This window comes from Lonchura striata, chromosome 3, assembly GCF_046129695.1.
Source record: "Lonchura striata isolate bLonStr1 chromosome 3, bLonStr1.mat, whole genome shotgun sequence".
In the NCBI taxonomy this organism is placed as follows: Eukaryota; Metazoa; Chordata; class Aves; order Passeriformes; family Estrildidae; genus Lonchura; species Lonchura striata.
In genome coordinates, this window is record NC_134605.1 from 44316282 (window position 1) to 44341215 (window position 24934).

Sequence of the window (24934 nt, forward strand, 5' to 3'; positions counted from 1 at the left end):
GTACAAAGCCACACGTGAACACTGGCAGCCTTGATGGCAGAAGACATCACGTGCAAAGTGGAAGCAAAGGAACTGAGAACTCAATTACATGATTCTTGAGTCCTGATCACAAGACAGAAGTCAAACTCCTTAACTCTCTTCTCAGACACAACAGTTAATGAGAGGTGTCCTTTAAATAATAATCAAGGAATCTGACCAACAGTGAAGAGTTGGGTTTTTTGACCACCTCCTGTTGGTTTCTACTTTTCTAAAAAATTGTGAATTGACACCTGAAGGAAAGTGGGAAAAAAAAGGAAGAAATAACCAGAAAGAGAGAGGGGATTGGTTTTTCTTTCAGTTACTTTGCTGCTGGTAAATGGTGAAGGTGTACGGTAATTTTAATCCAACATCCTCAGTTTAGGAGATGTTGTTTTAGAATCAACTTACTAATTGAAGAAAACAACACAATTTTCTTTCTTTCTCAGTAAGTATTCATTGAGCCTGAGGCAAGGAGACTGTGGTGTAAGGGAAGAGTGGCCAGAGAGGGAAAGGCACTCTTTGCCAGGCAGCAAGCTGAGGAATGAAGTTCTTCAAAAGTGTGATCACTTCAACTCCCACTTTACATGCAGACAGGAGAGAAAATATGAGTTTATCAATGTATATCCAAGATACTGTGGAAAGAATCTTCAGTATACAGCCCTTGACACAGGCCCCCACGTTTCTCTTGGAGCAGGATTCAGCTATGGATAGGACAAGAGGACATAGTGCTAAGCTGTGCCAAGAGAAGTTTACATGGACATTAGAAAGAATTCCATAACAGAAAGTGTGACTAGATACTGGGATGGGCTGCCCAGGAAGGTGATGGAGTCACCACCCCTGGAGGTCTTTAAGGTGTGACTGAACATGGCACTGAGTGCCACAATCTGGTCGACATGGTGGTGTTTGGTCAAAGACTGGACTTAATGATTTCAGAGGTCTTTTCCAACCCAATTGAGTCAGGGAGTCTGTGAATGAGAAAACAGTTTAAGATCCCTCGATGCCTCCACAAACACCACTCCTGCTGCCTGCCGGAGCACAGGGCCAATCCCACCCCTGCTCCTGTCTCTTGAGAACTACACCAGGGAACACACGACCAGAGCCGAGGGCAGGAGCACGACGGCTGCCGCCCGGACACACCAGGCTCCTATGCTCAGACACCGGGGAGCACCTGTTCCATGGGCCGCTGCCCCCCAGAGCCGCCGGCGGGACGCGCGGCCGAGCAGCGCTGGGGCGGCGCAGCCCGGACGCCACTCTCGCGAGAGAGCGGCCCGCCTCGCCTGCGCCCCGCGCACAGCCGCACCTCTCGCGAGAGCGGGGCCCGCGGCCGGCATGGAGCGGCTGTTCGCGCTGGAGGTGCTGGTGGAGGCGCTGCGGCTGGCGGAGCCGGGCCCCGCGGAGCTCCCGGGCCCCGCGGAACACCCGGCCGTGGCGCTGCGCCTCTTGGACTTCCCCACCCTCGTGCTGCGCCCCGCCGCCGCAGCGCCGCCCCTGCGGCCGGGGCAGCCCTTCCCCTTCGGCCGCGGCAAGCGGTGCCTGTTCCGCTGGTGCCCGGACTCGCTTTTCGCCGCGCTCCGCCGCCGCCCGCTCCGCGCCCTGCTCCTGGCGCTGCCCGCCGGGCGCGCCCCGGGACCCCCGCGCCTCCTCGGCAGCAGCGCCGTGTCCTTGGCCGCCGCCGCCGAGCTGCTGCAGCGGCCCGGGGCGCCCTCCTCCTGCGGCCTGCGCGGCCGCTTCGTGCTGCGGGACACCGCGGGCCGCTCCGCCGGGGAACTGGTCCTGCGCTACCGCCTCGCCAGCCTGGAGGGCGGTGAGGTGCGCCCCGCCGCTCCCCCCACTGCCACTCCGCCTGCCACCGCCCCTGAACCGCGGGACCGGGAGGAGGAGGAGAAGGAAGAAGAGGAGAAGGAGGAGGAAGAGAAGGAAGAGGAGGAGGACAGTGAGCAGCTGGAAGGCAACGTCTTTTGCCCTCCGCTGCTCTATTACAGCCGTGAGCCGGCTGAGCCTCAGCGGCCGCCAGCAACAATGGGGCAATGGGAGCATGTCGAGCCCCAGCGACCGCAGAAGGACAAGGGCCACAGCCCCCCACGGCCCAGTGCTGGGCCCTCGCTGCTGCACCCCGCCAGCCCCTGCCAGCCCCAGAACGCCCTGGTGCAGCTGCCACTGCTCAGTGCCTTGCTGGCAGAGCTGTCGGTGCTCACCCGCAGCGCTGTGCCTGCTGCTGCTGCCCCCCCTCACCTTGCCTGGCTCTGCCAGGCCCCAGGGAGTGGAGACACGGCCTCACTGCCCCCCAGTCGCTCTGCTGCCCTCGGGCCTGCAGAGACACCTGTGGGGCCTGGCAGGAGCAGTGAAATCACGAGCCCTCCGTTCAAACAAGGCTGTCAAAAAGCCTCCTCCCCAGGGTCTTCAGGGGTTGGGAGAAGACCCAAGAAAGCTGTGCCCAAGGCACAGTCAGTCTGTGAAAGGAGCTGCAAAGCTAAGGAGAACAGACCTCCCAGAAAGAAATTGATGTATGGGCTGACGAATACACTGAGGCTACGGCTGCTGCAGACCAACCCTGATAAGCTGATAATTCATGAAAGGAGGGAGCAGTACAGAAAAAATCAAATGGAGATGCTGAAAGAGAGAAGCCCCTTACCCAAGAGAAAGTTGATCAGAAATACCGAAGAACAGCATGTGGTGTCTTGCAAGCATTGTAGCACAGGAGGTAGTTCAAAGCGGAATAATCAGTTGGATAAAATTGTTCAGACTTCATTAGAAAACAGTGCCCTCTCAGAGTCAGTTTCTGTGACAGGAGATTCATCCCCTGGCCTGCAGAAACCGTCTACTGCAAGTCTATCCAGGAAGGATTCAATAACTACAGCCCCCTTACCGGAGGAAATGCTCTTAAAATCTGCTCATGAGGAAAAGTATGTAAAAGCTCTACTCACAGCAGCATTCCCATCAAATGCTAATGTGAGAGGAAGTTACAATGATGCAACACACTTAATCCATCATAAAACCATGGAGCATGATCATGTCTCTGTTGTAAGTGGTCATAAACTAAGCCCCAGCAGGAGTGTTGAAAACAACTCTGAATTCATATATTCTGATGACTTTGTTACTAGTCCAGAGAACTCAGTTTGTTCAGAAGATTTCACCAATGCTGAGTGTACAGGCATAGACTCAAAAGTTTGTGACAGCAGTCCTGAACCTCTGTGGCTTGAAAGACCAAAGCAGGATAGGTCAGATACAGAGCAAGAATCCAGCAAGCCCAGAATTTCAAAGACAAGTGCAAGAGCTCAAAGTACTTCAGATCTTGTGTCAGTTCCTTCAGCTTCATCTCCAGTCCAGTCTTTGAGGAGAAACTGTGACTTTAAAACCAGCATGGGGACGAGTGCCGAGTCTACTGATTCACTTAACCTTGCTGAGATGGAGGCATCATTATTAGAAGAGCAGGAAGCCCAACAGATGAGTAAGGAAGAGAACAGGGGTGATCGAGATATTCAAGAAATGTCTACACTGAAAAGCAAACAGGTTGCATCTGATATGGATCTGAATACAGGAAAGTGGCAGACCTCTACAGGACAAAAGCAATCAGTAACTCAAGTTAGCTCTTACTTGCCATCTAACATGTCTGATCTTGAACTTAGTGTTCTGGAAGACAGTAGGTCAGACAAAGAAGATAATTTTCTGGAAAAACTACATGGTCCTAATCAGTACAAAGACATCAGTGAACTTGTAATAAACAAACTTCCAGGATACACAATGTAATTATACCTTTTCACTGGATTGAGATACAATATTTAAACTTTGTAAATCCTGTTACATTTAGTTGCACTATGTGCAAGTTAATTTAAAATTTTACCACGCACATTTATTACATCAGTGAATTTAGTTACGAGATTTTTTTTAATAAATTACTACTTGAATCTCTCAAATGGTGTCTACAGCCTGATTTCAGTGTTTTAACACTCCTAATACAAAGTAATCCAAACAGTACTGAAACAACTTACTGTTGAAGCAGAAGTGAAGACAGAAGCAGCAAAAGCAGCCAGTACCCACCAAAGTAGTCCAGGGTAGAAGTAATAACATGCTACCAGAACAGCCAAGCACAAAATTCATTCCTAACAAAAACAAAAAGGTTTTATTCCTCCTGAAAATTTCCAAGCTTCCTTTTCATTAGAAATAGTTACTTAGAACATACAGTCACAGCCAGTAGCATCACAGAATTTTATCAGCTTTCATCAGTATAATGATGTGTTTGTTTCCCTTTTCCATCACTAAATACAGTGACCAGAACTGAATGAGCCCTTTTAGAGTTTCTTAGGTTGAAGTGTCATTTAAGTCAGATTTTCACAATTTATTATTGAATAGTGTAAGAATTTTTGGTGATAGTAAATCACCATGGTGAAACAATCTGGGCAAGCTTTAAGAGGTGGATATAAGTTACTTGACCTTGGAGACTAAGGGTGTGCAAGGAGTAGGGAAGAGCATAGTAAATCTTAAACGCCTCACAACTCCCTAATTGCATTCTCTGACTCTAGGGAAAGAGGTGGGGTCAGCACCCACAGTCCAGAAACTTGGAACAAATGAGCATATTATGTCATGATGTAAAGATGTGGGGTAATGAGAAATTTGCCATGTCTCCTTTGCCATTAAGATGGTTGAACTGATGCTTGATTTTGATTTCAGGTTTGCTTTTAATGGCTTCCGCTTTGATCACTGAACTTAATGTCTTCTGTTTAACTATGGATGTCTTTCTAGAGTCTATGTGCTGATCCCAGATTTTAGAGATGTTTTTTGACTTGAATTTCTGCCTTACTTTTTAGTCTCATGTACCCCCCTTTCCCCCCTCTTTAAGTAGTTAATCTCCTATGTCAGCTTTACATTTCTAACTGTCTCATCAATCAGGACAGTTATCCTCAGGGTTAAATGACAGATTTATCCACTCCCCTTTTCTTTATAATTTAAAATCTGACTTTTTTCCACAACATTTTCATTTCTCACTGTAATTTTCCATGTACTTTATTGCAAGAGCCTGTGTTTACACTTTAACATCTTAGAGCAGCTTTTTCCTTTCTCTCCTACTATGTGTTTATTTTGTAGTAATTGCAGCACCTCTGCTATTTAAAGCATGAACATCTGTGAGGATTATTGGACTATCTAGTGTTGACTTCCTAAAAACCACTAGTAATATTTTTAATCTAAAGGTAAGCAGCTGAAATTACCTATATGCCAAAGGAATTTCTGGCCAGAGCAATTCCTAAATCTTATTTAGGGTGTCTTTCATCAGCTACAATTTTAGACCAAATATTTTTTGTTTTCCTTTTTCTTCCAATGTCATGGAGTTCTTCGATACACATGGATTCAGACTGTCATTTATATATTTATTGATGGAGTAATGTCTTGCACTTCTCATGAGCAAAACTGTCATTAAAATACAATGCTGACCAACCATTTTTACAGAGTGGCTATTATTAAATGAGTTGCTAATGCTACAAGGGCACAATTTGAAGAACATTATTTAAGAAAATTTTATTTCAAAAATAAAAGTTTATTTTCAAGAAGGTTGAAATTCAAGGGCAAATTTCCAGTCTTTTTTATATCCCCTATTCCATCTTCACTTTACAATTTCCAGAAGCAAATATGGTAGGAGCAATATTTCTTTTGTTTAAATTATGAAACTAATTTCTTTTCAGCTAATTTTATTTGGAGTAACATTTCTAATGTTTACTGTGTAATAGCATTTATAATTTTATCAGGAGAATGATGAAAATGACAAATGCATACTAGGAAGACAGTAGGAGACACTACATTAGAACAAAACTGCAGCATCATGCTTGCATGGCTTAGCTTGTTTTTTTCTTTTCAAATATATACTCCAGGAAGTGATTATTGCATGGAGAGGTTGGCAGGTAGTTTCTACCCCCAGTGATAATAGTCTTTTCAGATATTACTATCTTCTTGTGAGAGTAAATTAACTTAGCAAACAGCAACTCTTAGTCAACAAAAATGAGAAAGAACTTTATTATTGAAAACTCATAAACCAATATATTAGCAAGAAATAGCTGCTAATGACAAGAAGCTTCTATGTCAACATAACAGAACAAAACAGAGATATTTATTACCAATATAAAATACTTTACAAATGGCCGCAGCAAACTGCTTTTTGTACAATTTCTGTAATAATCTACACCTACATTACACTAACTAGGCAGTTTTGTCTTATAACTTGCAGCCTATACCCCAGTTATCAAGTAGATCAGAGGCTTAATAAGAGACATCTAATGGAGGTATTACACCATTCTTTCATACAGGTATAATTTCTCAACTTTAAGGGCTGAATTGCATGAATAATGTTTGTGCAGGCGATATGCTGGGAGAAGCAAATAATAGTAGCATATACACTAGAATTCTTGCACAGCCGTCCCAGAAGTAAATAAATACCTAATACATAGTCTCATTGACTCATTACGTCGAAACATTTCCTTGCTGCATGCTATTAAACAGAAAACTACAGTTGCTTCAAATTTTATATTGTTGTAAACTTTACTACAGCAAAATTAAAAGGTGAGAAGTTATTACCTAAATTTATAGATCCTCTCTAAACAAAGCCACCTAACTTCTTACTTTAGACTTGTTACTTTAACAAGATTACTTTAAATCTCTATGATATTTTAGAAATAAGTTAGATGGGTGTTCAAAAACATAGTGTCATGGCTTAAGTTTAGAGTGGTTAAATCTGCCCAAATAAAATTGAATTTCATGTTTTACAACAAGATCCAAAACAATAAATAAACTCTAAGGTCTTAGATTAATTCAGATTTTATGACTGTTGCTATAACTGTTTTTTAAAAAGTTATTTCAGCATACTATTTACTAAAACAAATTTAGATAGCCACTACCACAGTAACTTATGATGCAATGGGAAGAGCAGGATACCAAATACTGATAGTTTCTGACACTCTTCCCCTTCTATTGTCATATTTTCCTGCCACTCAGTACTTCTTACAAGTCCTATTACTTGATGTCCAAGAACAGTGCTAAGAAATCCGAGCCAGGTAGGTTTCCTCCAATTAATTTTTTTATTCCTCAGCACTCTGATTAGATGGCACAGTTTCTGCTATGTGATTTCTTTGATAACAGCTTCTACCACCTATTTTACTACTTGTAATCCCTTAATCATTTTGGAAATCCTTTTCCTCAATTCTCTGAAATTCCATCCAGCCTTGGAACCAAACTTAATATAAAGTGCAATTGAACTTTCGACTTGTTCTTACTACTTTTATTTTTCTAGGCCCCAGTATTTTGTGATGCCTGGTATTGTAATAATTTTGTTTCTTTGTGTAAGTGCTGCTCAGAGTTAGATGCTAGTCATTATTTAGAAATCTTTATGACTTTGCTTTCCTTTTCTCAGCATTTGTCACCAGCATTTACTTTACTACTTGCTTGTCTTTGATTATCTAAAAAGAAGTCAAATAATTTAATCCTGTATTTACACCTTTAAAAGATTTTGTTGACTTCTACATGCAGGACCTTCAGTGACTGTGTAACACCACTCATTCAGAGCTGTAAAATGACCACCCAGGACTGTGAACATTTGCCCATAGTTATCATTTGCCATGGCAGACATCAGGCTTCTCTACCTCTACCAAACCCTGCCTTTTAATCCTTTTCTAAAGTTTTAATTTCCAAATTAACTTTTCTTTCAATATGACTGAGGCCATCTCTGTGAGAACAGATGTTGGCTTTAATTTAACAGGCATTTAGTGCTAATGGCAATCACATCTGCTATAGCTAATGTTTGCTACCAGATAGCTGCTTGCATTTTCCATCCTCTCTTTCAGTCAGTATACTGCTGAATTTTAATTTCAGTTTTGTTCACATTGAGGTTCTTCCCTCCTGTTTAGCCTCTTGTAGACATGCAGTTATGTTGAAGTCACCCAGACAAGCTGCAACTTCAACTGTCTTTTTCTTGTTTGGCATTGACATTCATCTGCATTAAACTGTTTTTGCTCTAGTTTGGCTTTTATGATTTCACTTGTCTGAATTTTATATGGCAATCATAATGTAAACCTCCCCTGACTTTACAGAATTGCTTGCATATTCCCTGAAGCATATTCTGTGTTCTCTGTTGTTTCCTAGAGGATAAATTTGAGTGTCTCATGCTGGCAAAAACAGTATTAATCTTCAATTCTGCAGAGACTTCTGAAAATGATTCGCTTACCAATTATTTAAAATAACATGGCTTGGTAGAGGAAGTGATTAAATAACATCTGAGATACATATTACTCCTAACTAAATGAACATTTAAAGATTGATTCAGGTATAGAGAATATAAAACCCCAAAGCTAAACAAACCCACCTTCCCTCCTGAACAACAACAAAAAAAAACCCCATAAAACTAAAATGTTAACTAAAACTATTTCAGATGTCTGTTGTATATTTTTATTCTAATCATAGACATTTTACAAACATTTCGGGTATTAGCCTGAAAATTTCCTTCATGCCTTCATGTTCTCTATGTGTCTACTAACAGAAGGTAGCAGTTTCTTAAAAGGAAGTAAAGGTATTTAAATTGTCAAATCCCCTGAAATTCCATGAGAATTAGTCACCTCAAATATGGTTGTGGAACGGAAATCCATGCAGAGGACTCTAACTGCATTATCGCTTGGAATGCAAAAATGTTTTTGAAAGAAGATAAGTCATGCTTCAACAAATATTTTCAGAGGCATTTGGAAAGTTTAGTGGTATCATGATTGAAAGAAACTCCCTTGGTGTCAAAAATATTCCAGCCCTTTTTCTCTGGTCTTTAACTGTTGGCAGATTCAGTATTTTTCCTGTCTCTTATGCTTATGTAAAGAATACTTAACCTTTGACTCCTCCCTAAATTTCCATGCCAACATGATATCCAGAACCTTATTTCGGGGACATCTTCCCCTGCTCTCCCATCATGCCTTTCATTTTGATGCCTTGCCTGTTCTAGTTTCTCATCATATATTTCATGCAATCTTTAGAATTAAACTTGCCCTACTTATCATTAAGAAAAACTCCTAAGAGTTCTCAGACACATGCATTGATTTGTTCTCATCTTTGATATCAAACTAAAGTTCTGACCATTGTCTGCTGGACTCTGCATGGTTTATCCCCTTCCTGCCTCTATGAACCTTTTTCCTTCTCTGTACTCACTTCTTTGTAACTTTATCTTCATTCATTTAAAAAAAGAAAATATGGAAATTGCTGTACATCTGTGTTTCCTTCCTTCCTTCACATCACTCCTGATCATTCTCTCTGTGGGTACCTGTATTGCCTAGAGTTCTTGTTCACAGGAACATGCCAGACAAAAGTTTAGATAGAAACCATCAGATCATGTCTGATCTTCTCTACATTGCATTCCTTAACATTTTGTATGCTTACTCCTGACAGCTGGTGTCAACACTAGGATAAGACTAAGGTAATGATCAAAATTAAATGGCATATGTAGGGAAACTCTTCAGGATGTATTGTCAAACTTGCTAACATCAAACACAGCATGAGGGAAGCTCTGATGTACCATGGCACACAGTTTTGATTTTCTTATTGATAATTCTAATAAAACTCAGCAATAGAATTCTGTATGTATGAAAATCTGTTTGTTAGAAGCCTTTTAATTGTTGCAGGTCTCATCTCCTGTTGCCTCTGCAGTGTTACTCTACAGCCCTCCAAACATTGTATGACTTTATTTATAAAGTGTATAGGCTTTCTTCAAAACAACCTTCAAAACAGCCTTCACAGGGTTTAATGAAAAGACAAGAACACAAATTCAAGGTACATTTCCTACATATCCATTTTTAGTAACAAAATATTGGAACACATTCACCATTATCAAAATCTTTTATCAACAAGGGATTTGGTTAATTTTCAATGAGAGCAGGAGATCTGCTAACCTGATGCTTCCCTGGTTCATCACTGTTATAACACCACTTTTTAATTGCATTATTTTTTCAAATTTTTAGCTCTTGATTAAATTCTGTTAATTTACACACATGCCATGTAAATTTAGCATGGTTTGATACAGTCAAGGTTTGCATCAAGGAAAGCACTAATTGCAACAGAGTCCTAACTGAAATTTGCTTTTTGTTTATCTAATACATTATATCAGCACAGTAGTCAGCCAAAGAAGCATCCCTTGTCAGCTGCTGATCACATTTATATGCCCAGAACAATGAGTCATGGCCAAACTTAAGTGTGTCAAGTTGGAGACTAAGTTCCAGATGTTCCTCTGAAATTTTCTTTGCTTCTTTTGCAGTCTTAACATGGAACTGAATTTTTGTTTCCTCAGCCTCTATGGATTTCTAACAAAACGAAGGGAAGACAAAACTAATTTTCTAGGAAGTGTCCCTATCTTCTTAAACACACATCAACCCTAGACACAGGAAAGTTATTCAATGAATGTTTACAGAAACCATTCAAGAAATATTTCCAAGCACTTTCCCATTCCACTTAACATCCCAAATAATTTGAGAAGTGTCCTTCACTGTACTTATTACTTCTACTTCTGATCTCAATAGGAAGAACCATGAAGATACACATTTTGTTTTGGTTTAAGTTTAGCAATAGTGTAGATCGCAGCAGTCCTGGTTTTACTGGACCCATTTCACACAGGCCTGCCAACAGTTCTGCAACTGGAGTAAATACCAATATTATGGATCAGATGTACAGCAGAAAGCAGACACAAGTTGTACTGATGCAATAGTAACAAGAGTTTGATCCCTGCACTCCAGGTCAAAGAAAGTATGTGTTTCTGGAACAGTTCCACAGGCCTTGCATCTTGGCCCATGGGACATTAAAATGAAGACAGACAGTAAAAGGAAGGAGGAAACAATTTTTATAGGGATGAGTCCCTCTTGGATGGAGCCATTTGCTTCTCCCTTGACTAACTTAAACATCTCAGCTGGCATCTCGGTTAGCTTCCTGATTGTACAAGGAAGAATTTGTCATTTAAGACAATCTGAATAAAAATTGCTAATATATCAGAAATTACATTTTGACTGTTCCTGCACAACACACCACAACTTGCTGATCTTTTTTTCTCTTCAGTCTGGGAGCTGCTCTGCTTAACAACAAGCAGTACAGACAGAAACACACGTATCACCACATACCCTTTGATATCCCATTTTAAGACTACAGAGTTAAGCAAAAACAATCAAAGATGCAAAAAGGAAAGCCCTGCCACTCAAAGTTTAGAAATTTCTAGAAAGTCACCAGTGGTGACAACGATTTCTTTTTCTTGTATCATCCCTGACAGCACTGGGGATTCCTTGATCTTTCTTTTTTCATCCCTGACAGCATTGGGGAATATCAGCAGGAGTTTCAGGAACATCTAAAGGTTAAGTGCAAAAGAACTCTCTTGAAGCAATTGTATCAGCCAGGAAACCTCCTGTCCCCACTCAAGGAAGTGGTCAGGAAATCCGTCAATCACCACATCATCTATTGGTACACTCTGTTTTTCAAAAACTGTCTTTGTGATTGTCCTCAGTTCATATATCTAAGAGAGCAGCTGGTTCTGCCCTCAGTATCATGCTTGTTGCTTGTGAAGAGACCAAAATAATTTTGTCCATTTCTGCATGACAGCTCCCTCTTGCCATTTACTCAGAGCAGCCCTGATGTCTGCTCTTACAAGAATCTTTTGCAATCACTTTAACTTCACCTTCTTCATTATTCTACATATAGTCACAGAACCAGCTACAAGGAAAAAAGCCAAACTACCACTCCTTCATGTACATATCCAAACGGGAAAAGAGCTCCAAGGACACAGGCAGGCAGGGAAGCAGGGTCCAATCCATGCCTGTAACTTTACTAGTGATCATCCTGCCTTTCTGCCAAGGATAGGCCTGGAGCTCATGACACACACTTCTAAGCCCTGCACAGTGAGTGTATTTCTGGGCCCAAAGGTTCCAAATAAGAGTTCCAGAAGTATGAAGTGTATTGATGAGCATCCTCTCAGTGTGTATCCTTTCTTACTTTTCATAAACCTGCTATACTCAGATTTCCTTCATTTTTTTGTCCTGTTAACATTTACTCTAACTTCCCAGTTTTGGTATCCTATCCCTATCTTGTGGAAAGCATTTGCCTCAGGAAAGTTGTTACTTATATTACACATACTGATATGATGAAACAGTGTGACTTGATTTACACCCTGATTGGATTATAATTTTTACAATATCTGAAATTTTGATTTTTTTAATAAGGACCTCCTAGTTTATTGAAGTTAAAAAACTGTATGGGTCTTGTGGAAATTTATTACTTTACATTTATTACTTTACATTAATACTGAAGTGATTTTTTTTACATTATTTAAACACTAAGATATGCGTATTAAACATTTGCAAAGTACGTATAGTAATTGTCCCAGTAACATTAGCACAAACATCATCTGCTGCAATCCAGCACAAAATATGTGGACATAACTATTAGGAACCATCTGGTGACCTGGCACTTGCTGGTATAGGAATGAAATTTTAATTAAGTTTTATTATCAGAAAGTGTAAGTGACAGCTCCCACTTGAAGCCTCAGAGCCAGTAAACTGTCCACATAAAGAGAAGGATGTCACCTAGTTAATGGGTTGGATCACACTGCTTGATTACATACTTTGTAAGTAATGTGCTCCTTCCCTGTGTTCTTGGGCATAAATTGCTTGTGCCGACAGAATTTTAAGACAAATTAACCATATGGCAGGTAAATTGGGAATCACAATGCAATTTACTGAAAACAAGGCAATACAATAGATGAGTCACTCATTCCCCAGGTTTGGCATGGCAGGATTGCATCTTGTGCAAGATAAAAGCCCAAAGGAAAGAATGTATTGTAACAATAAGACTATTCCAGCTACCACTGCACCTGCATTTGGATTTACCTGGACCTGTGAAACAAAACTTAGAAGTGTAAGAAAACTTCTCTCCTGCCCCAGCACTCACCTTACTATCCGACAGTGATTCATTCAGATGTTGGTCTTCAGGGTCCCAAAATAGCAGCCCATCAGCACCAGATGAACAAGCCATAAATTTCCTGTCTTCTCTCAGCCATTGGTAACTATTACTGATATCTTTAACATTTAGTATATAACACTAAGGGTCTATCAAAAAAAATGTCACCTCATCCAAAAATGGTTCATCTTTTCTATATTACAGTTGAATTATAATTCTAGTTCCACTAAAGGCATTGGCTCTGCAGGTACTGACCCATGAAAGTTATTAAAGATCTCAATTTTTCAGTCAATAAACCAATTTGTGATTCAATCACAAGCACCTGGAGAAGGTCTGTTCTGCTTCTACCATCTCCAGTTGTCTAAACCATAATCAGAATTTGCAAATAAGAAAATTAAATCTGATTGTGACCCTTTGCACTTTAGGCTAATCCAAGAAAATTCCACAGATCCACACTGCTGAAGAGTTGCAGTTTCAAACTTTGGAGAATTTCTCCACTGTACTTCCATAAATATGCAGATACACTTGACTTTACAACATTAACCTTGAAGTGTCCATCAACTCAAGAAGTAGAGGATTTCTCTACATTCAGTTTTAAAGCTTCAACAATTCTCTTATCAAAAGTGACTGCACAGGCAGAAATCACTGCCATCCTCTGCACAACCAAACAATCACAGTTTTTAGATTAAGCTTTATTGCACAAATATAATGTTGGTTAGTGTTTATATTTATGCATTTGGGGCATTTTATGTTAAATAATCAATTTTTCACTCATAAAATGATTTTAGGCCCTATGTTTAGTAAGGCAGCAAGCTTTGTACAAACAAACTGCTGTCAATGCTGAAAAACCCTAACATAAATTGACTCTACTCCTGAATTCAAGCAAACATTAGTAGCATAATCCTTTTCTCAGAGTAAGCTCTGCTTGGAAACTAAATAGCCAAAGTGTTCCCAAGGGCAGCAATTAGTATTTTAGCCAGTGGATTCATTTGAGGAGACTTGTAAATTTAATGTTTTCTCCAGTAGTCAATCCATCACAGTCACTAATATGCTGGCAGTCTTGCTACTGATAATTTTGCCAATGCATTATAAGCCCTCATTTATTGGCCTTAAATTTTAATTCAATGAATTCTACATGTGAACTCTTCTCAGACAGTGATGCTTTGTGCTAATGCATTCATAGATGGGCCATTTGGGAGCATAACAACACTGAATTCAGTACACTTGGCAGGACATCACTGGAAAGCCAAGATATTTCTCACCTGAGATTCTTTATCTCTTACTTCCCTAATACCTGTGCCTCTAAACTAAAACATAATTAGATCTACCCGTTCTGGGCTTCATTTTATGGATTAGAGGAAAGCACAGGGGAGAGGTCTGAGTGAAAACTCAGGCTCCCTATATATTCAGTCAGCTTTTAGACATGAATATGGAAGTGCTGAATTCAGCTGTGACATGGAACTATAGCAAATAATGCTTGAAAAAATCAAGAATTCATGTAGCCCATTCCCTTGCCCTAAGGCAAAAATCAGCTTGTGACTATATCACTGCTGATAGATTTTTGTGTAGCTCTTTTTTAGAAAAAAAAAAAAAAAAAAAGAAAAATTAGTAAGAGATTATGCATCTTCTGCTTAATTATCCTGAATGTTAAAAGGTTTTCCCAGGGTCAAACCTCAGTGTCCTCTGATACAATTTAAGTCCACAAATAAAATTATTTTCACTCTTAAATGTCAAAGAGAGCCATTTTCCCCCTTCCTCTTAAGAGAGCTTTCTGCATACTTAGGACTTGTCTCTCCTCTTGTTTTTATTCTGGACGTAGCAACCACAGTTCTTTCAGCCTGCCCTCACAGGCCACTGGTTGTTCTTGTTGCTTTCCAATAAGCACCATACATATTTTCCTTGGGATACAGTATCCTAAGCTGTACACTGACACTCCAGTGGCAGTTTCTCTAGGACCTCGGACCTTGCACACCTTTCAGTCTCCCTGTTTAGTATTACCTGCAAGTATAATACCCATGCTTCCTCTTCTATCAATAATTTCTAATAAAAAGATTGAGTATGCCCAGAGTCATAATAGACCCTTACAATGCCTCACTACTGCTTACCACCATTTGATCAGTGACCCATGGAGAACTATGCACAAAGAACACAAAACCAGCCACATGAGAAATTTCACATCCACAGCATGTTTCCCCAACTTATCTGCAGGAATGTGAGAGCATTTAATGTCAGGGTTTGTGACATCTGTTGATTCTGCCCAACAAAACAGACTGTCTATATCATCATGGAAAAAAATAGATTAATCTGATATAATTTCTTCTTGACAAATACATGCTTGCGCCCCGCGGGGCTCTCTGTCATGGAGGCCCCAGCGAGGACACGATGGTAATAACAAGGCTTGCACCACGGCAGGTTGACTCTCAGGCTCTGCTTTATTCACTGAGGGTGGGTGTCAGGGAGGATCTGTGACCCGACCACACAGCAAGGGAGCAGGCTCCGAGAGCCCCGAACAAGGGGCGGGGTAGGACTTATATCAGGTAGCAAGTAGGAGGGACAGGGTACAAAGGGTCCAATAGGAATAGGGCTAGGAGGAGGAGTTGGGATGAGATAATAGGGGTACAACAAATGAGAATAAGAGAAGGGGGCGGTAACCGGGGAAGAACCAATTGCAGACAAAGAACTTAAGAACATTCTAGAACTAAGGGCAAGTACAAAAGTGATTGACATAAAGGTGGGCATAACTGATGGTTACATAACATGAGGGGAGTGGTAGGTTTGATGGGCAGCTTGGAGGCGGGAACCTATACAACAGCCTCCTCCCAAGGCATGTTCGGGGGAGCTTTTCCCAAGTCCCCTAGCACATCTCCCCCTTCTTTGTTAATTAAATAAACATTCCCTAAAGTTTTAACTAACATCTTCTTAAAAATCGCTAAAGCAATGAAAATAATAAGAATAATAACTAAAATCCATAAAAGTCCTCTAAGGATCGAGGCTGCCCATCCCGGGACGCCCCATTCAGAAAGCAACTTGGTGGCAGGGTCCACAGCCGAAGTCTCCGTTTGTAGGTGCTAGACTTGCGTCTGGATACGCTGGATGCTGGCTTGAATAGATTTGCTTCTTGATGTCAAATTGAAGCAGCACAGTCCTTCAAAGTCCTCGCAGCTGTGGCCATGGGCTAATAGCAGAAAATCTATCGCCGCCCGATTTTGGAGGGTGGCTTGCCTGGTGGTCTGTTCGTCCGCCAAGAGATCGGAGAGGGCGGCGGACGATGCCTTGGCATGCTTCGCTATCCAGCACTCCAGGTGAGAAAGCTCACCGAGGGCTTTAGCAACCGCATACCACGGTAGAAAGATGGAAGCGGCAACCCTCTTTGTTTTTCCCCAATTATAAATTTTGTCATCGCAATTTTGGTCGAATTGGTCATAGGATCTTTTTTGTCTGGCCAATTGTCTCTCTTTCTTCCAATCCATAATTTGGGTTTTGTTTGGAGTGAGGGTAGTAAGCCTGCCAAGGCTACACGGTCCTCCTTGGAGCCGAGATGGGATGCCTGACCATACTCTGTCCCCACAGACAAGAAACATCCCCCGGGGCAACGACTTGGGACGAATGGAGGAAACAGAAATTATCGGACTTGTATAGTTACACCAATTAGCCGAATTGTATTTTTTGTTCAATGGTGTAACATCTTTTCTGTATGTGTTTTTTGCCAAGTCAATCCCATGCCAATTCTGACTTGGCCTCTTAAAATAAAACTTTACGCAATAGGTGGCAGGAGAGGACCCCAACAGATCCAATTCTTGGGGCTCCTCTTTCGAATTTGGTAATATTTTCGTCCACGCATCCCAAGTGTTGACCGGGTTAGGTCTCCTGCCCGTGGTTCGGAGCAGGTCAGAGTTGGAAACTGGCCAATCGTCGGCTACCAGAGGGACCCCCACCAGGCATGTGGACAACGGGTTGTCCACATTGCCCATGGCCAAGCAGAAGTTCTCTTGTTGCAAGGACTTTGCCAGCGTTACCCAGACGTTTTCCTTCGGCTGTGGCACAATCCAGCCGTCCGCCGCCTGCAGCCACATGATGGTAAGGAGCGTGAGGCTTGCGGCCAGCCGGATACGTCGGGGCGTCCACTCTTGTGAGTTATCGGTGGTTGTTCTTTTGGCAGTCATCTCGTGAGGCTCGCTGTAACAAAAACATTTGATATAAAACCTATATTATGATTCTCCCCCAGCTCCCCCTTTTCTTGTTAGAAAATATTAAAATGAATTGTGGGGTGGGCAATCAGGAGCGAATGGGTTAGGACGACGGGTAAGGTAAGTGGGTAAGGGGAAGGGAACAGGAGGGGATGGGGTTTGTGGGCAGTCATTGATCGGTGGGGGAAGGTAACGTCTGGTAAGTAGTGTCTTTAGTACGATGTTGGGTGTCCGTTGTGACGTCTTCCTTTTTCGTTGGCGCCAAGCGACTGCGGAGTCCGGTGACAATGAGGCAGGCGTTGTTGTAGTTCTTGTGGGAGGATCGACGATGGTGTTGTCTTCTAAAAACGGCTTGATGTATTTCCCCGGGACCCATTTCGGACCTTGGCCTGTTGAAACACAAGCGTACCCTCTCCCCCAAGTGATGAGAGGGTACGGGCCGCTGATCTGCTTAGTCTCGGGGTCCCGGATGAGCACTGGAGGCCGCTCTTTTAAGTGTGCCCGCGTATTGTTAAAAAAGTGCCTAAGCACGGGAGGGTCTGGCTCTTTTTCAGAGCAGTTGAGGAAATTTAATACATAAAGTGCTTTGCAGACCCTTTCCACAGGGGTCATCACTAGAGCGGCATCATGTTGTTGCTCGATGAGTTTTTTAAGTTCTTTGTGGGTTCTCTCCACAATTGCCTGTCCTGTTGGATTATGAGGGATGCCGGTGGTGTGGGCAATCCCCCATTGTTGTAAAAATTGGTTGAACCGGGCTGATGTAAAGCCTGGTCCATTGTCCGTCTTGATGGCCTTAGGCACCCCGAGGGTGGAAAAGGCCATGAAGAGGTGCTTAATAACATCTCTGGTCTTCTCTCCAGTGTGGAGAGAGGCAAAGATGGCGCCTGAGAAGGTGTCGACGGACACATGTATGTATTTAAGTCTTCCGAAAGGATGGTAGTGGGTAACATCCGTCTGCCACAGCTCCAATGCTCCCAGGCCTCGGGGGTTGACCACAGTAGGTAACGGTGGCAAAGCGAAGGCCTGGCAGCTTGGGCATGTGGCGACGATGGATTTGGCCTGAGACAGAGATAGTTTGAATTGGCAAGTGAGCGCGGGCGCATTTTGGTGGAAAAATGTGTGGCTCAGCCTCGCCTGTGCAAAAGTGTCGGGCAGGTTCGTGGAAAGTGCCGGTGCATTGAAGTTTGCGGGCATAGCGAGTTGGTCCGCTCTCCGGTTGCCCTCGGCTACTGGGCCAGGCAGGTCTGTGTGAGCTCGGACATGCATTATGTGGAACAGTTGCTCCCGGTGGGAGATAAGCCAAATAAGATCCGAGAGCAGCTGAAACAATTTCTCGTTTTTGACTTCTTTGAGCAAGGCATGTTCAGCCCGCTCTGCTATCCCGGCGACATAAGCCGAATCTGTCACCAAATTAAATGGTTGTTGAAATTTTTTGAATGCTCTCACGACCGCAGCAAGTTCTGCGATCTGGGGGGAACCCTCAACTATCTGGATGTCAGACTTCCACTTCTGACTATCCGGGTCCTTCCAAGTGATCACCGACTTGTGGGATCTTCCCGACCCGTCGGTGAACACCGTGAGAGCACCTTTAATTGGTATTTTACTTTTGAATGATTTTGGAGCCAGATATAGAGTGTCCTTGAACAATTTATGTTTAGGGTAATGGATCGAGATATGGCCAGGATAGCTGTCAATTGAAATTTGCAGATTTTCATTTGTTTGGAGTAAAGATTCCAATTGTTCCAGATTGAGAGGTAAGTAAATGCACGCCGGGTCACACCCTGCGAGGGTCCGGAGACGATGCCGTGCCTTGATGATGAGTTTTGTCATTAACTCTGCGGGAGTAGAGATCGTTTTGGAGGGTTGGTGCGGAAGGAACAACCACTCGATGATAAGGAGTGGGTCCTTCCGCCCAGCGTCCCACTGGAACAGCAAGCCATGGAAGTTAGGACACTTACCCAGGATGGCAAGGTCCAGGGGAAGCGACCGATCGACCCGATGAGCCTGGCGGGACCTGATGGCATCCGCGACTCTCTCCAGGGCTCCTTTAGCGGCAGGTGTCAGCTCGCGCGGAGAAGCCAGGTCACCGTCTCCTCGCAGGAGGTCGAAGAGGGGCGCCAGCTCCTCCGTGGTGAGTCCCAGGAGAGGTCGGATCCAGGTGATGGTGCCGCAGATCTGTTGCAGGTCCCGCAGTGTCTTCGGCTGGTCCTTGATGGTGACGGACTGGGGTACGATGGTCCTTCCCGTGATAACGAATCCGAGGTACTTCCATGGGGCCGTCAGCTGAATTTTCTCCTCTGCGATCTCAAATCCCGCAGATCTAATGGCTTTCATAGTCTTTGTCAAAACAGCCTTTAAATATGTAGATGTTTCTGCACAGATAAGCACGTCATCCATGTAGTGTAGGATGACGGCCTCCGGGAACAGTTTCCGAACAGGGGATAAGACCTGCGCTACAAACGTCTGGCACAACACCGGGGAATTTTTCATTCCCTGGGGCAAAGTGGTCCACTGGTAGCGTTTGTAAGGCTCCGCCCGATTGATGGAGGGGATGGAGAAGGCGAACCTGGGAGCATCTCCAGGATAAAGTGGGATGTTAAAAAAGCAGTCCTTGATATCGATGACTGCGAGCTGCCAATCCCGGGGAAGCATGGAAGGGGAGGGAAGGCCAGGTTGGAGTGGGCCCATATTCTCGATGACTTCGTTGACCCTGCGTAGGTCTTGGAGCAGGCGCCACCTGTCCTTGCCAGGTTTTTTTATGACAAAGACAGGTGTGTTCCAGGGGCTGGTGGAAGGTATTAAATGTCCCTGGCGCACCTGCTCCTCTACTAAGTTGTTGAGCGCTATTAGTTTTTCTTCTGGAAGGGGCCACTGGTCCACCCACACCGGGTCATCGGTTTTCCAATTCAGCGGCGGGGAGGTGCGCTCCGCAGTGGCCCACACTAAAAATCCCACGCAGGGCAAGGAATGTCTAGGCGGGCACCCCACTGGGACAAAACATCCCTTCCCAACAACATAATATTCGATGAGACGACAAAGGGTCTCACCGTGGCTATCTGTCCCTCCGGGCCCTCCACGCTTACCAGATGTCGACTCCGAAGGGAATTGACAGCTCCTCCCACTCCAGAGATAGTGCCGCAAGGGGACACCAACTCCCAGTCGCGAGGCCACTCTGCCTTGGGAATTATGGTGACATCTGCTCCGGTGTCTGCCATCAGTTTGAGCGAGATGGACTTCCCCTGTTGAGAGATGGTAGTGTCAATTAAAGGTCTTTCTCGGCACACATTTTTAGTGAGGAAGACATATTTGTCCCCCCCACTCTGGTCCTGATTGAGTTCGTCGGCTGCGCTGTCCAAGATGTACATTAGGGCGAAAGGAGCTCCCTTGTCCAGTGTGTATGGTGGACTATGACACACGACAGAGACCGTCACCTCGAACCCTGGTGGAAAGCACACCACTTCCGGATAGATGTCAAGTTCCAGGGGTGTGTGCCTGCTGTCGCCCACTATAAGGACAGTGGTGTCATGGCCGGAGTAAGGGGGCTCCAGGAACCCCGCGGAGACGTGAACCAGGTCCTCATCTCTGAAGGTGACGTTGGCTGAGCTGGAGAGGACCTGGCGGCGGCCAGCATCTAAATTGTTTGTCCTTTGGAAGAGGCGGAGTCCATCCTCTGGGCTCCGCCAATCCGCCGAAACTGGCCGCTGGGCCACTGGTCCTCCCGGATGGTAGGGAGGCCAGGGCACCGTGAGGGGCCACTTGGTATCCTCGCGCGGCCCCTCCTCGCGCTCCGCGACCCGTTTCCCGCCGGTGGATAGGGCTGTGTCGGGGGGTTCCTGGGAGGTGGTCTTGGGGAGGGAGCATACTGGTGGTAAAAACGGTCGTGGGGCCAGTGGGGACAGTTGGCTTGAATGTGCCCCATCTGACCGCACCCGAAACACCGCATAGTGTTCATCGTGAGCATCGCCTCCCCCACTCCCTTACTCACGGCCAGGGCGACAGTGGTCTCAGTTGATGTTGCTTTGGCGCAGGCTTCCACCATTTTAGCGATGGTCGGCTCGGGGTCCTGAGGTAACGTGCGCAGGATTTTCTTCGTCTCCTCGGCCGCGTTGGTGAAGGCCATCTTGCGCAGGAGCTCCTCTCTCGCAGCCGGGTTGTCAATCTGTCTATCAATCGCCTCCCGCAGTCGGTCGACGAACTTAATGAAGGACTCGTCCGGTTTTCGAAGGATATTCGAGAAGCTTTGGAGGGGTTTCCCCCCATCTGGTATTTTTTGGAGAGCGATCCGAGCGGCCTCTCTGATGTCATTGAGAAGGTCCAGCGGCAGCAAAATCTGGTCCTCTGGCCTGCTCAGATCGCCCTCCCCCGCCAAAGCGTCAAGTCCTTCCTCCCCCTCTCCTAGTGTGGCTGCCAAGCTATATTTTTTGAGGAGAGGTTTTAGTAATTTTTTCCATTGGACCTCCCACAATAGAAGTTCGGTAGGTGTAAGCAATGATTTAGCAACGTACCGGAGGTCGTGGGGAACAAGCGTATGTCCAGAGAATGTTAGGTCCAACACATTCTTAAAGAATGGAGAGTCTCTCCCATAATCTTTTGCTGCCTTACGGAGCTCTTTAATCTCAACGTAAGGCAGCTGTTCCCACTGTGGCCTTCCCCCTCTACCCCGAGTCACGGGTGCCGCAAAGAGTTCCAAGTCCTTAGCGAACTCCACATCCCCCTCTTTGATCGCCTTCTCCCTTATCCGGGCCCACCCTTTCCCCGGCCGATGTGCGGGCCGGGGGCTGTCGCTGTCCTCATCCTCCGAGGAGGATGAGGCAGGACGGGCTAGGGCCTTGAGCCTCTCCCTGACCGAGGGGCCCCGGTGACGAGAGGCCCGGCAGGCCAAGATGGCCTGCTTCCGGTCAGGCCGACTTCCGGTTCTGGTGGCGTGGGAACCGGGAGTGGCTGGAGAGGGGGAGGCGTGGCCGCATCCACCCACCGAGGCGTGGCCCTCCCCCCCGGGGGTCCCACCCACTGGGGCGGGGTCATTGGGTGGGCAGGTCCCTCCCACCGGGGGTGTGGTCTCAGGGGCCAGAGGAGTGGATCCCGACGCCGGGGCGATCGACGCTGGAGGGGGGGGGGGGGGACCCGACGCAGGGGCGGCACCCGACGAACGAGGTGGTGGAGGTGGGGGTGGCCGAGTGATGGCGGGAACAGGATTTTCTGGGAGGCCATTTTGTGTCTCGTCCGGAGGCGGCTCGGCCGTGCGGCCGGCGCCATTTTGATTCTCTTGTCCCTTATGGGGACATGATTTTCCTACAGAACAAAAGGAGTTTGAGCAGGGAGAACTGGGGAGCGGGACACGGGACTCGGAATGGCCCATACTGGGATGGCCAGTCCCAGCATGAGAGAGGGACAGGGTGGATTGGGGAACAGCAGGGAGTCGGCAGCAGCCCTGTGCCTCAGTGCGGCAGGGTCTGTCGCCCAATCCATCCTTAGGGGAAGCGGGAGTAGGAACGGGGGAATCGGAATGAGGGGTAGGAGAACTGGGGCCCAAACATTCCCGCTTTTTACTAAACAAAGTAAAAATAGAATGGAAAAGAGGAAAGAAATGTCCCACCCGAAAGTTCCCCTTTACTTGTAAGTCGTATAACAACCTCCCAACTCTACCCCAGAACTGAACAGAATTAAAATCCTCCCTGTGTGTATCAGGGAGGTGATCGAAAATGAAATTAACAAAAGATTTCAACTGCCCCTTCTTAAAAGAAACGTTCCCCAACACAAGGGAAGCCTTAACTTGGGAATAAAAATCCTGCCGGATTGGGGAGAGGCGGTTTCCCATGTCCCCAACTAACAGAAGCCCCAGGAAGCTAAGGAGAAAAGAAAAGAGAAGAGGCTGGGTCGGTGCCCACAGAGGGGGGGCAAAATACTCACACAACCAAATGGACCGCAGCCGAAAGAAAAGGTGCCTCGCTGGGGTGGTGCAGGCGCTGCGGGTCTCAACAGCTTGGGCGCTCCACCGGAGCGGCGATTTCCAAGGGGATGAGGTGTCCGCAGCCCACAAAGCGAGCGATCTCCTAAAACGAAGCGCGCACGCCAGTGGACCAGCTCCCGAACGGCGCTTGCAATCCAACAAAGAGCGGGTCACGGATCCAGTCTCTTCGTGGAGACGCTCCCGTTTGACACCCAGGTGGTGTCAACGTGTTCGGGCGCCAGTTGTGCCCCGCGGGGCTCTCTGTCGTGGAGGCCCCAGCGAGGACACGATGGTAATAACAAGGCTTGCACCACGGCAGGTTGACTCTCAGGCTCTGCTTTATTCACTGAGGGTGGGTGTCAGGGAGGATCTGTGACCCGACCACACAGCAAGGGAGCAGGCTCCGAGAGCCCCGAACAAGGGGCGGGGTAGGACTTATATCAGGTAGCAAGTAGGAAGGACAGGGTACAAAGGGTCCAATAGGAATAGGGCTAGGAGGAGGAGTTGGGATGAGATAATAGGGGTACAACAAATGAGAATAAGGGAAGGGGGCGGTAACCGGGGAAGAACCAATTGCAGACAAAGAACTTAAGAACATTCTAGAACTAAGGGCAAGTACAAAAGTGATTGACATAAAGGTGGGCATAACTGATGGTTACATAACATGAGGGGAGTGGTAGGTTTGATGGGCAGCTTGGAGGCGGGAACCTATACAACAGCCTCCTCCCAAGGCATGTTCGGGGGAGCTTTTCCCAAGTCCCCTACCACACATGCTGGCTATTATTCCTGTCCATGTCAACTTTCAAGCACTAATACAATGTTTATGTGATTGCAGATTTTGAAAGGAAAACAGGTAACATGCAGGTAATTGGTAGTAGGGACATACTGTCCAGAAAAGCAAATTATGACTAACGGAACAAAATATACCTCAGTGGCTTATGTCTATAAGCAATCAAAACTCTAATAAAACTAAGTGCAGTTAAATGAAAACAAAAAAAACAACAACAACAAAAAACAAACAAACAAACAAAAACCACAAAAAAAAAAAAAACCCAACCTTTAAGTGAGACTAAAGGCATCCTTTATGTTTGTTACTCATCTTCAGTCATTGTTAAGGTAGACTCACCAGAACACACAAAAACTTAATAATGATAGCATTAAACCATAGCACCCCTTCAACTCCCTGAAGAACTTTGCCTTAACAGGATTAACTTAACTGCTATCAAACTAACAAGACTCATGAACTAACAAGCAGTTCAAGAGGCTCTAAAGAGAAGTAAATAAAGTTGCATTTCTACTAAATAGAAAATCTATTTCTATGCAGGCTTGAAATTACTTCCAGTAAAGATTTCTTACCATCTATGTTTAGGAAGAAATTTCCTTCCAGGTGTAATCAGGAAGAGCATCAAGCACCAGCTCTTTCTGGCAACATAGGAAATCATATCAGAAAGGAAATCAAATGCTTATGGTGACATAGTACCTGGGCTATGTCAAAAATAAGAAACTAATCAGACCCAGAGCCTGTGTCCTAGTATATGTACAGCCATGCTGTTTAATACCTTACGGCTCACCAGCTGGGCTTCAGTTGCACCCAGCAGCTCTATCCCACATGTGCAGGCTTGGGCTGGGGGACAGCATGGGCTGGGGCCAGCTCCCAGGAAACAGACCACAGAAGACTGTCTCTGCCTAGAAGAAAAAGAATGTGAAGATGTTGAAATGATTGAGACTCTTCCACTTGACAATGGGCTGGAAGATAAACACAGCCTGCTGTATTTACTATTATATATGTAGCCTTGGAGACCAGACTGGAAACAGAAAAGGTTTCCCAAAATGGTGT

At 45.0% G+C, this 24934-nt stretch overlaps 1 protein-coding gene across 1 annotated transcript; it reads left to right on the top strand.

The window, feature by feature from the left end:
• The first annotated feature begins 1344 nt into the window (after nucleotides 1-1344).
• Nucleotides 1345-3979, top strand: MAP10 (microtubule associated protein 10). Its single transcript, XM_021527186.3, has one exon. It carries the CDS (start codon nucleotides 1348-1350, stop codon nucleotides 3763-3765), a length of 2418 nt encoding a protein of 805 aa, XP_021382861.3. The 5' UTR covers nucleotides 1345-1347; the 3' UTR covers nucleotides 3766-3979.
• The last annotated feature ends 20955 nt before the right edge of the window (nucleotides 3980-24934 follow it).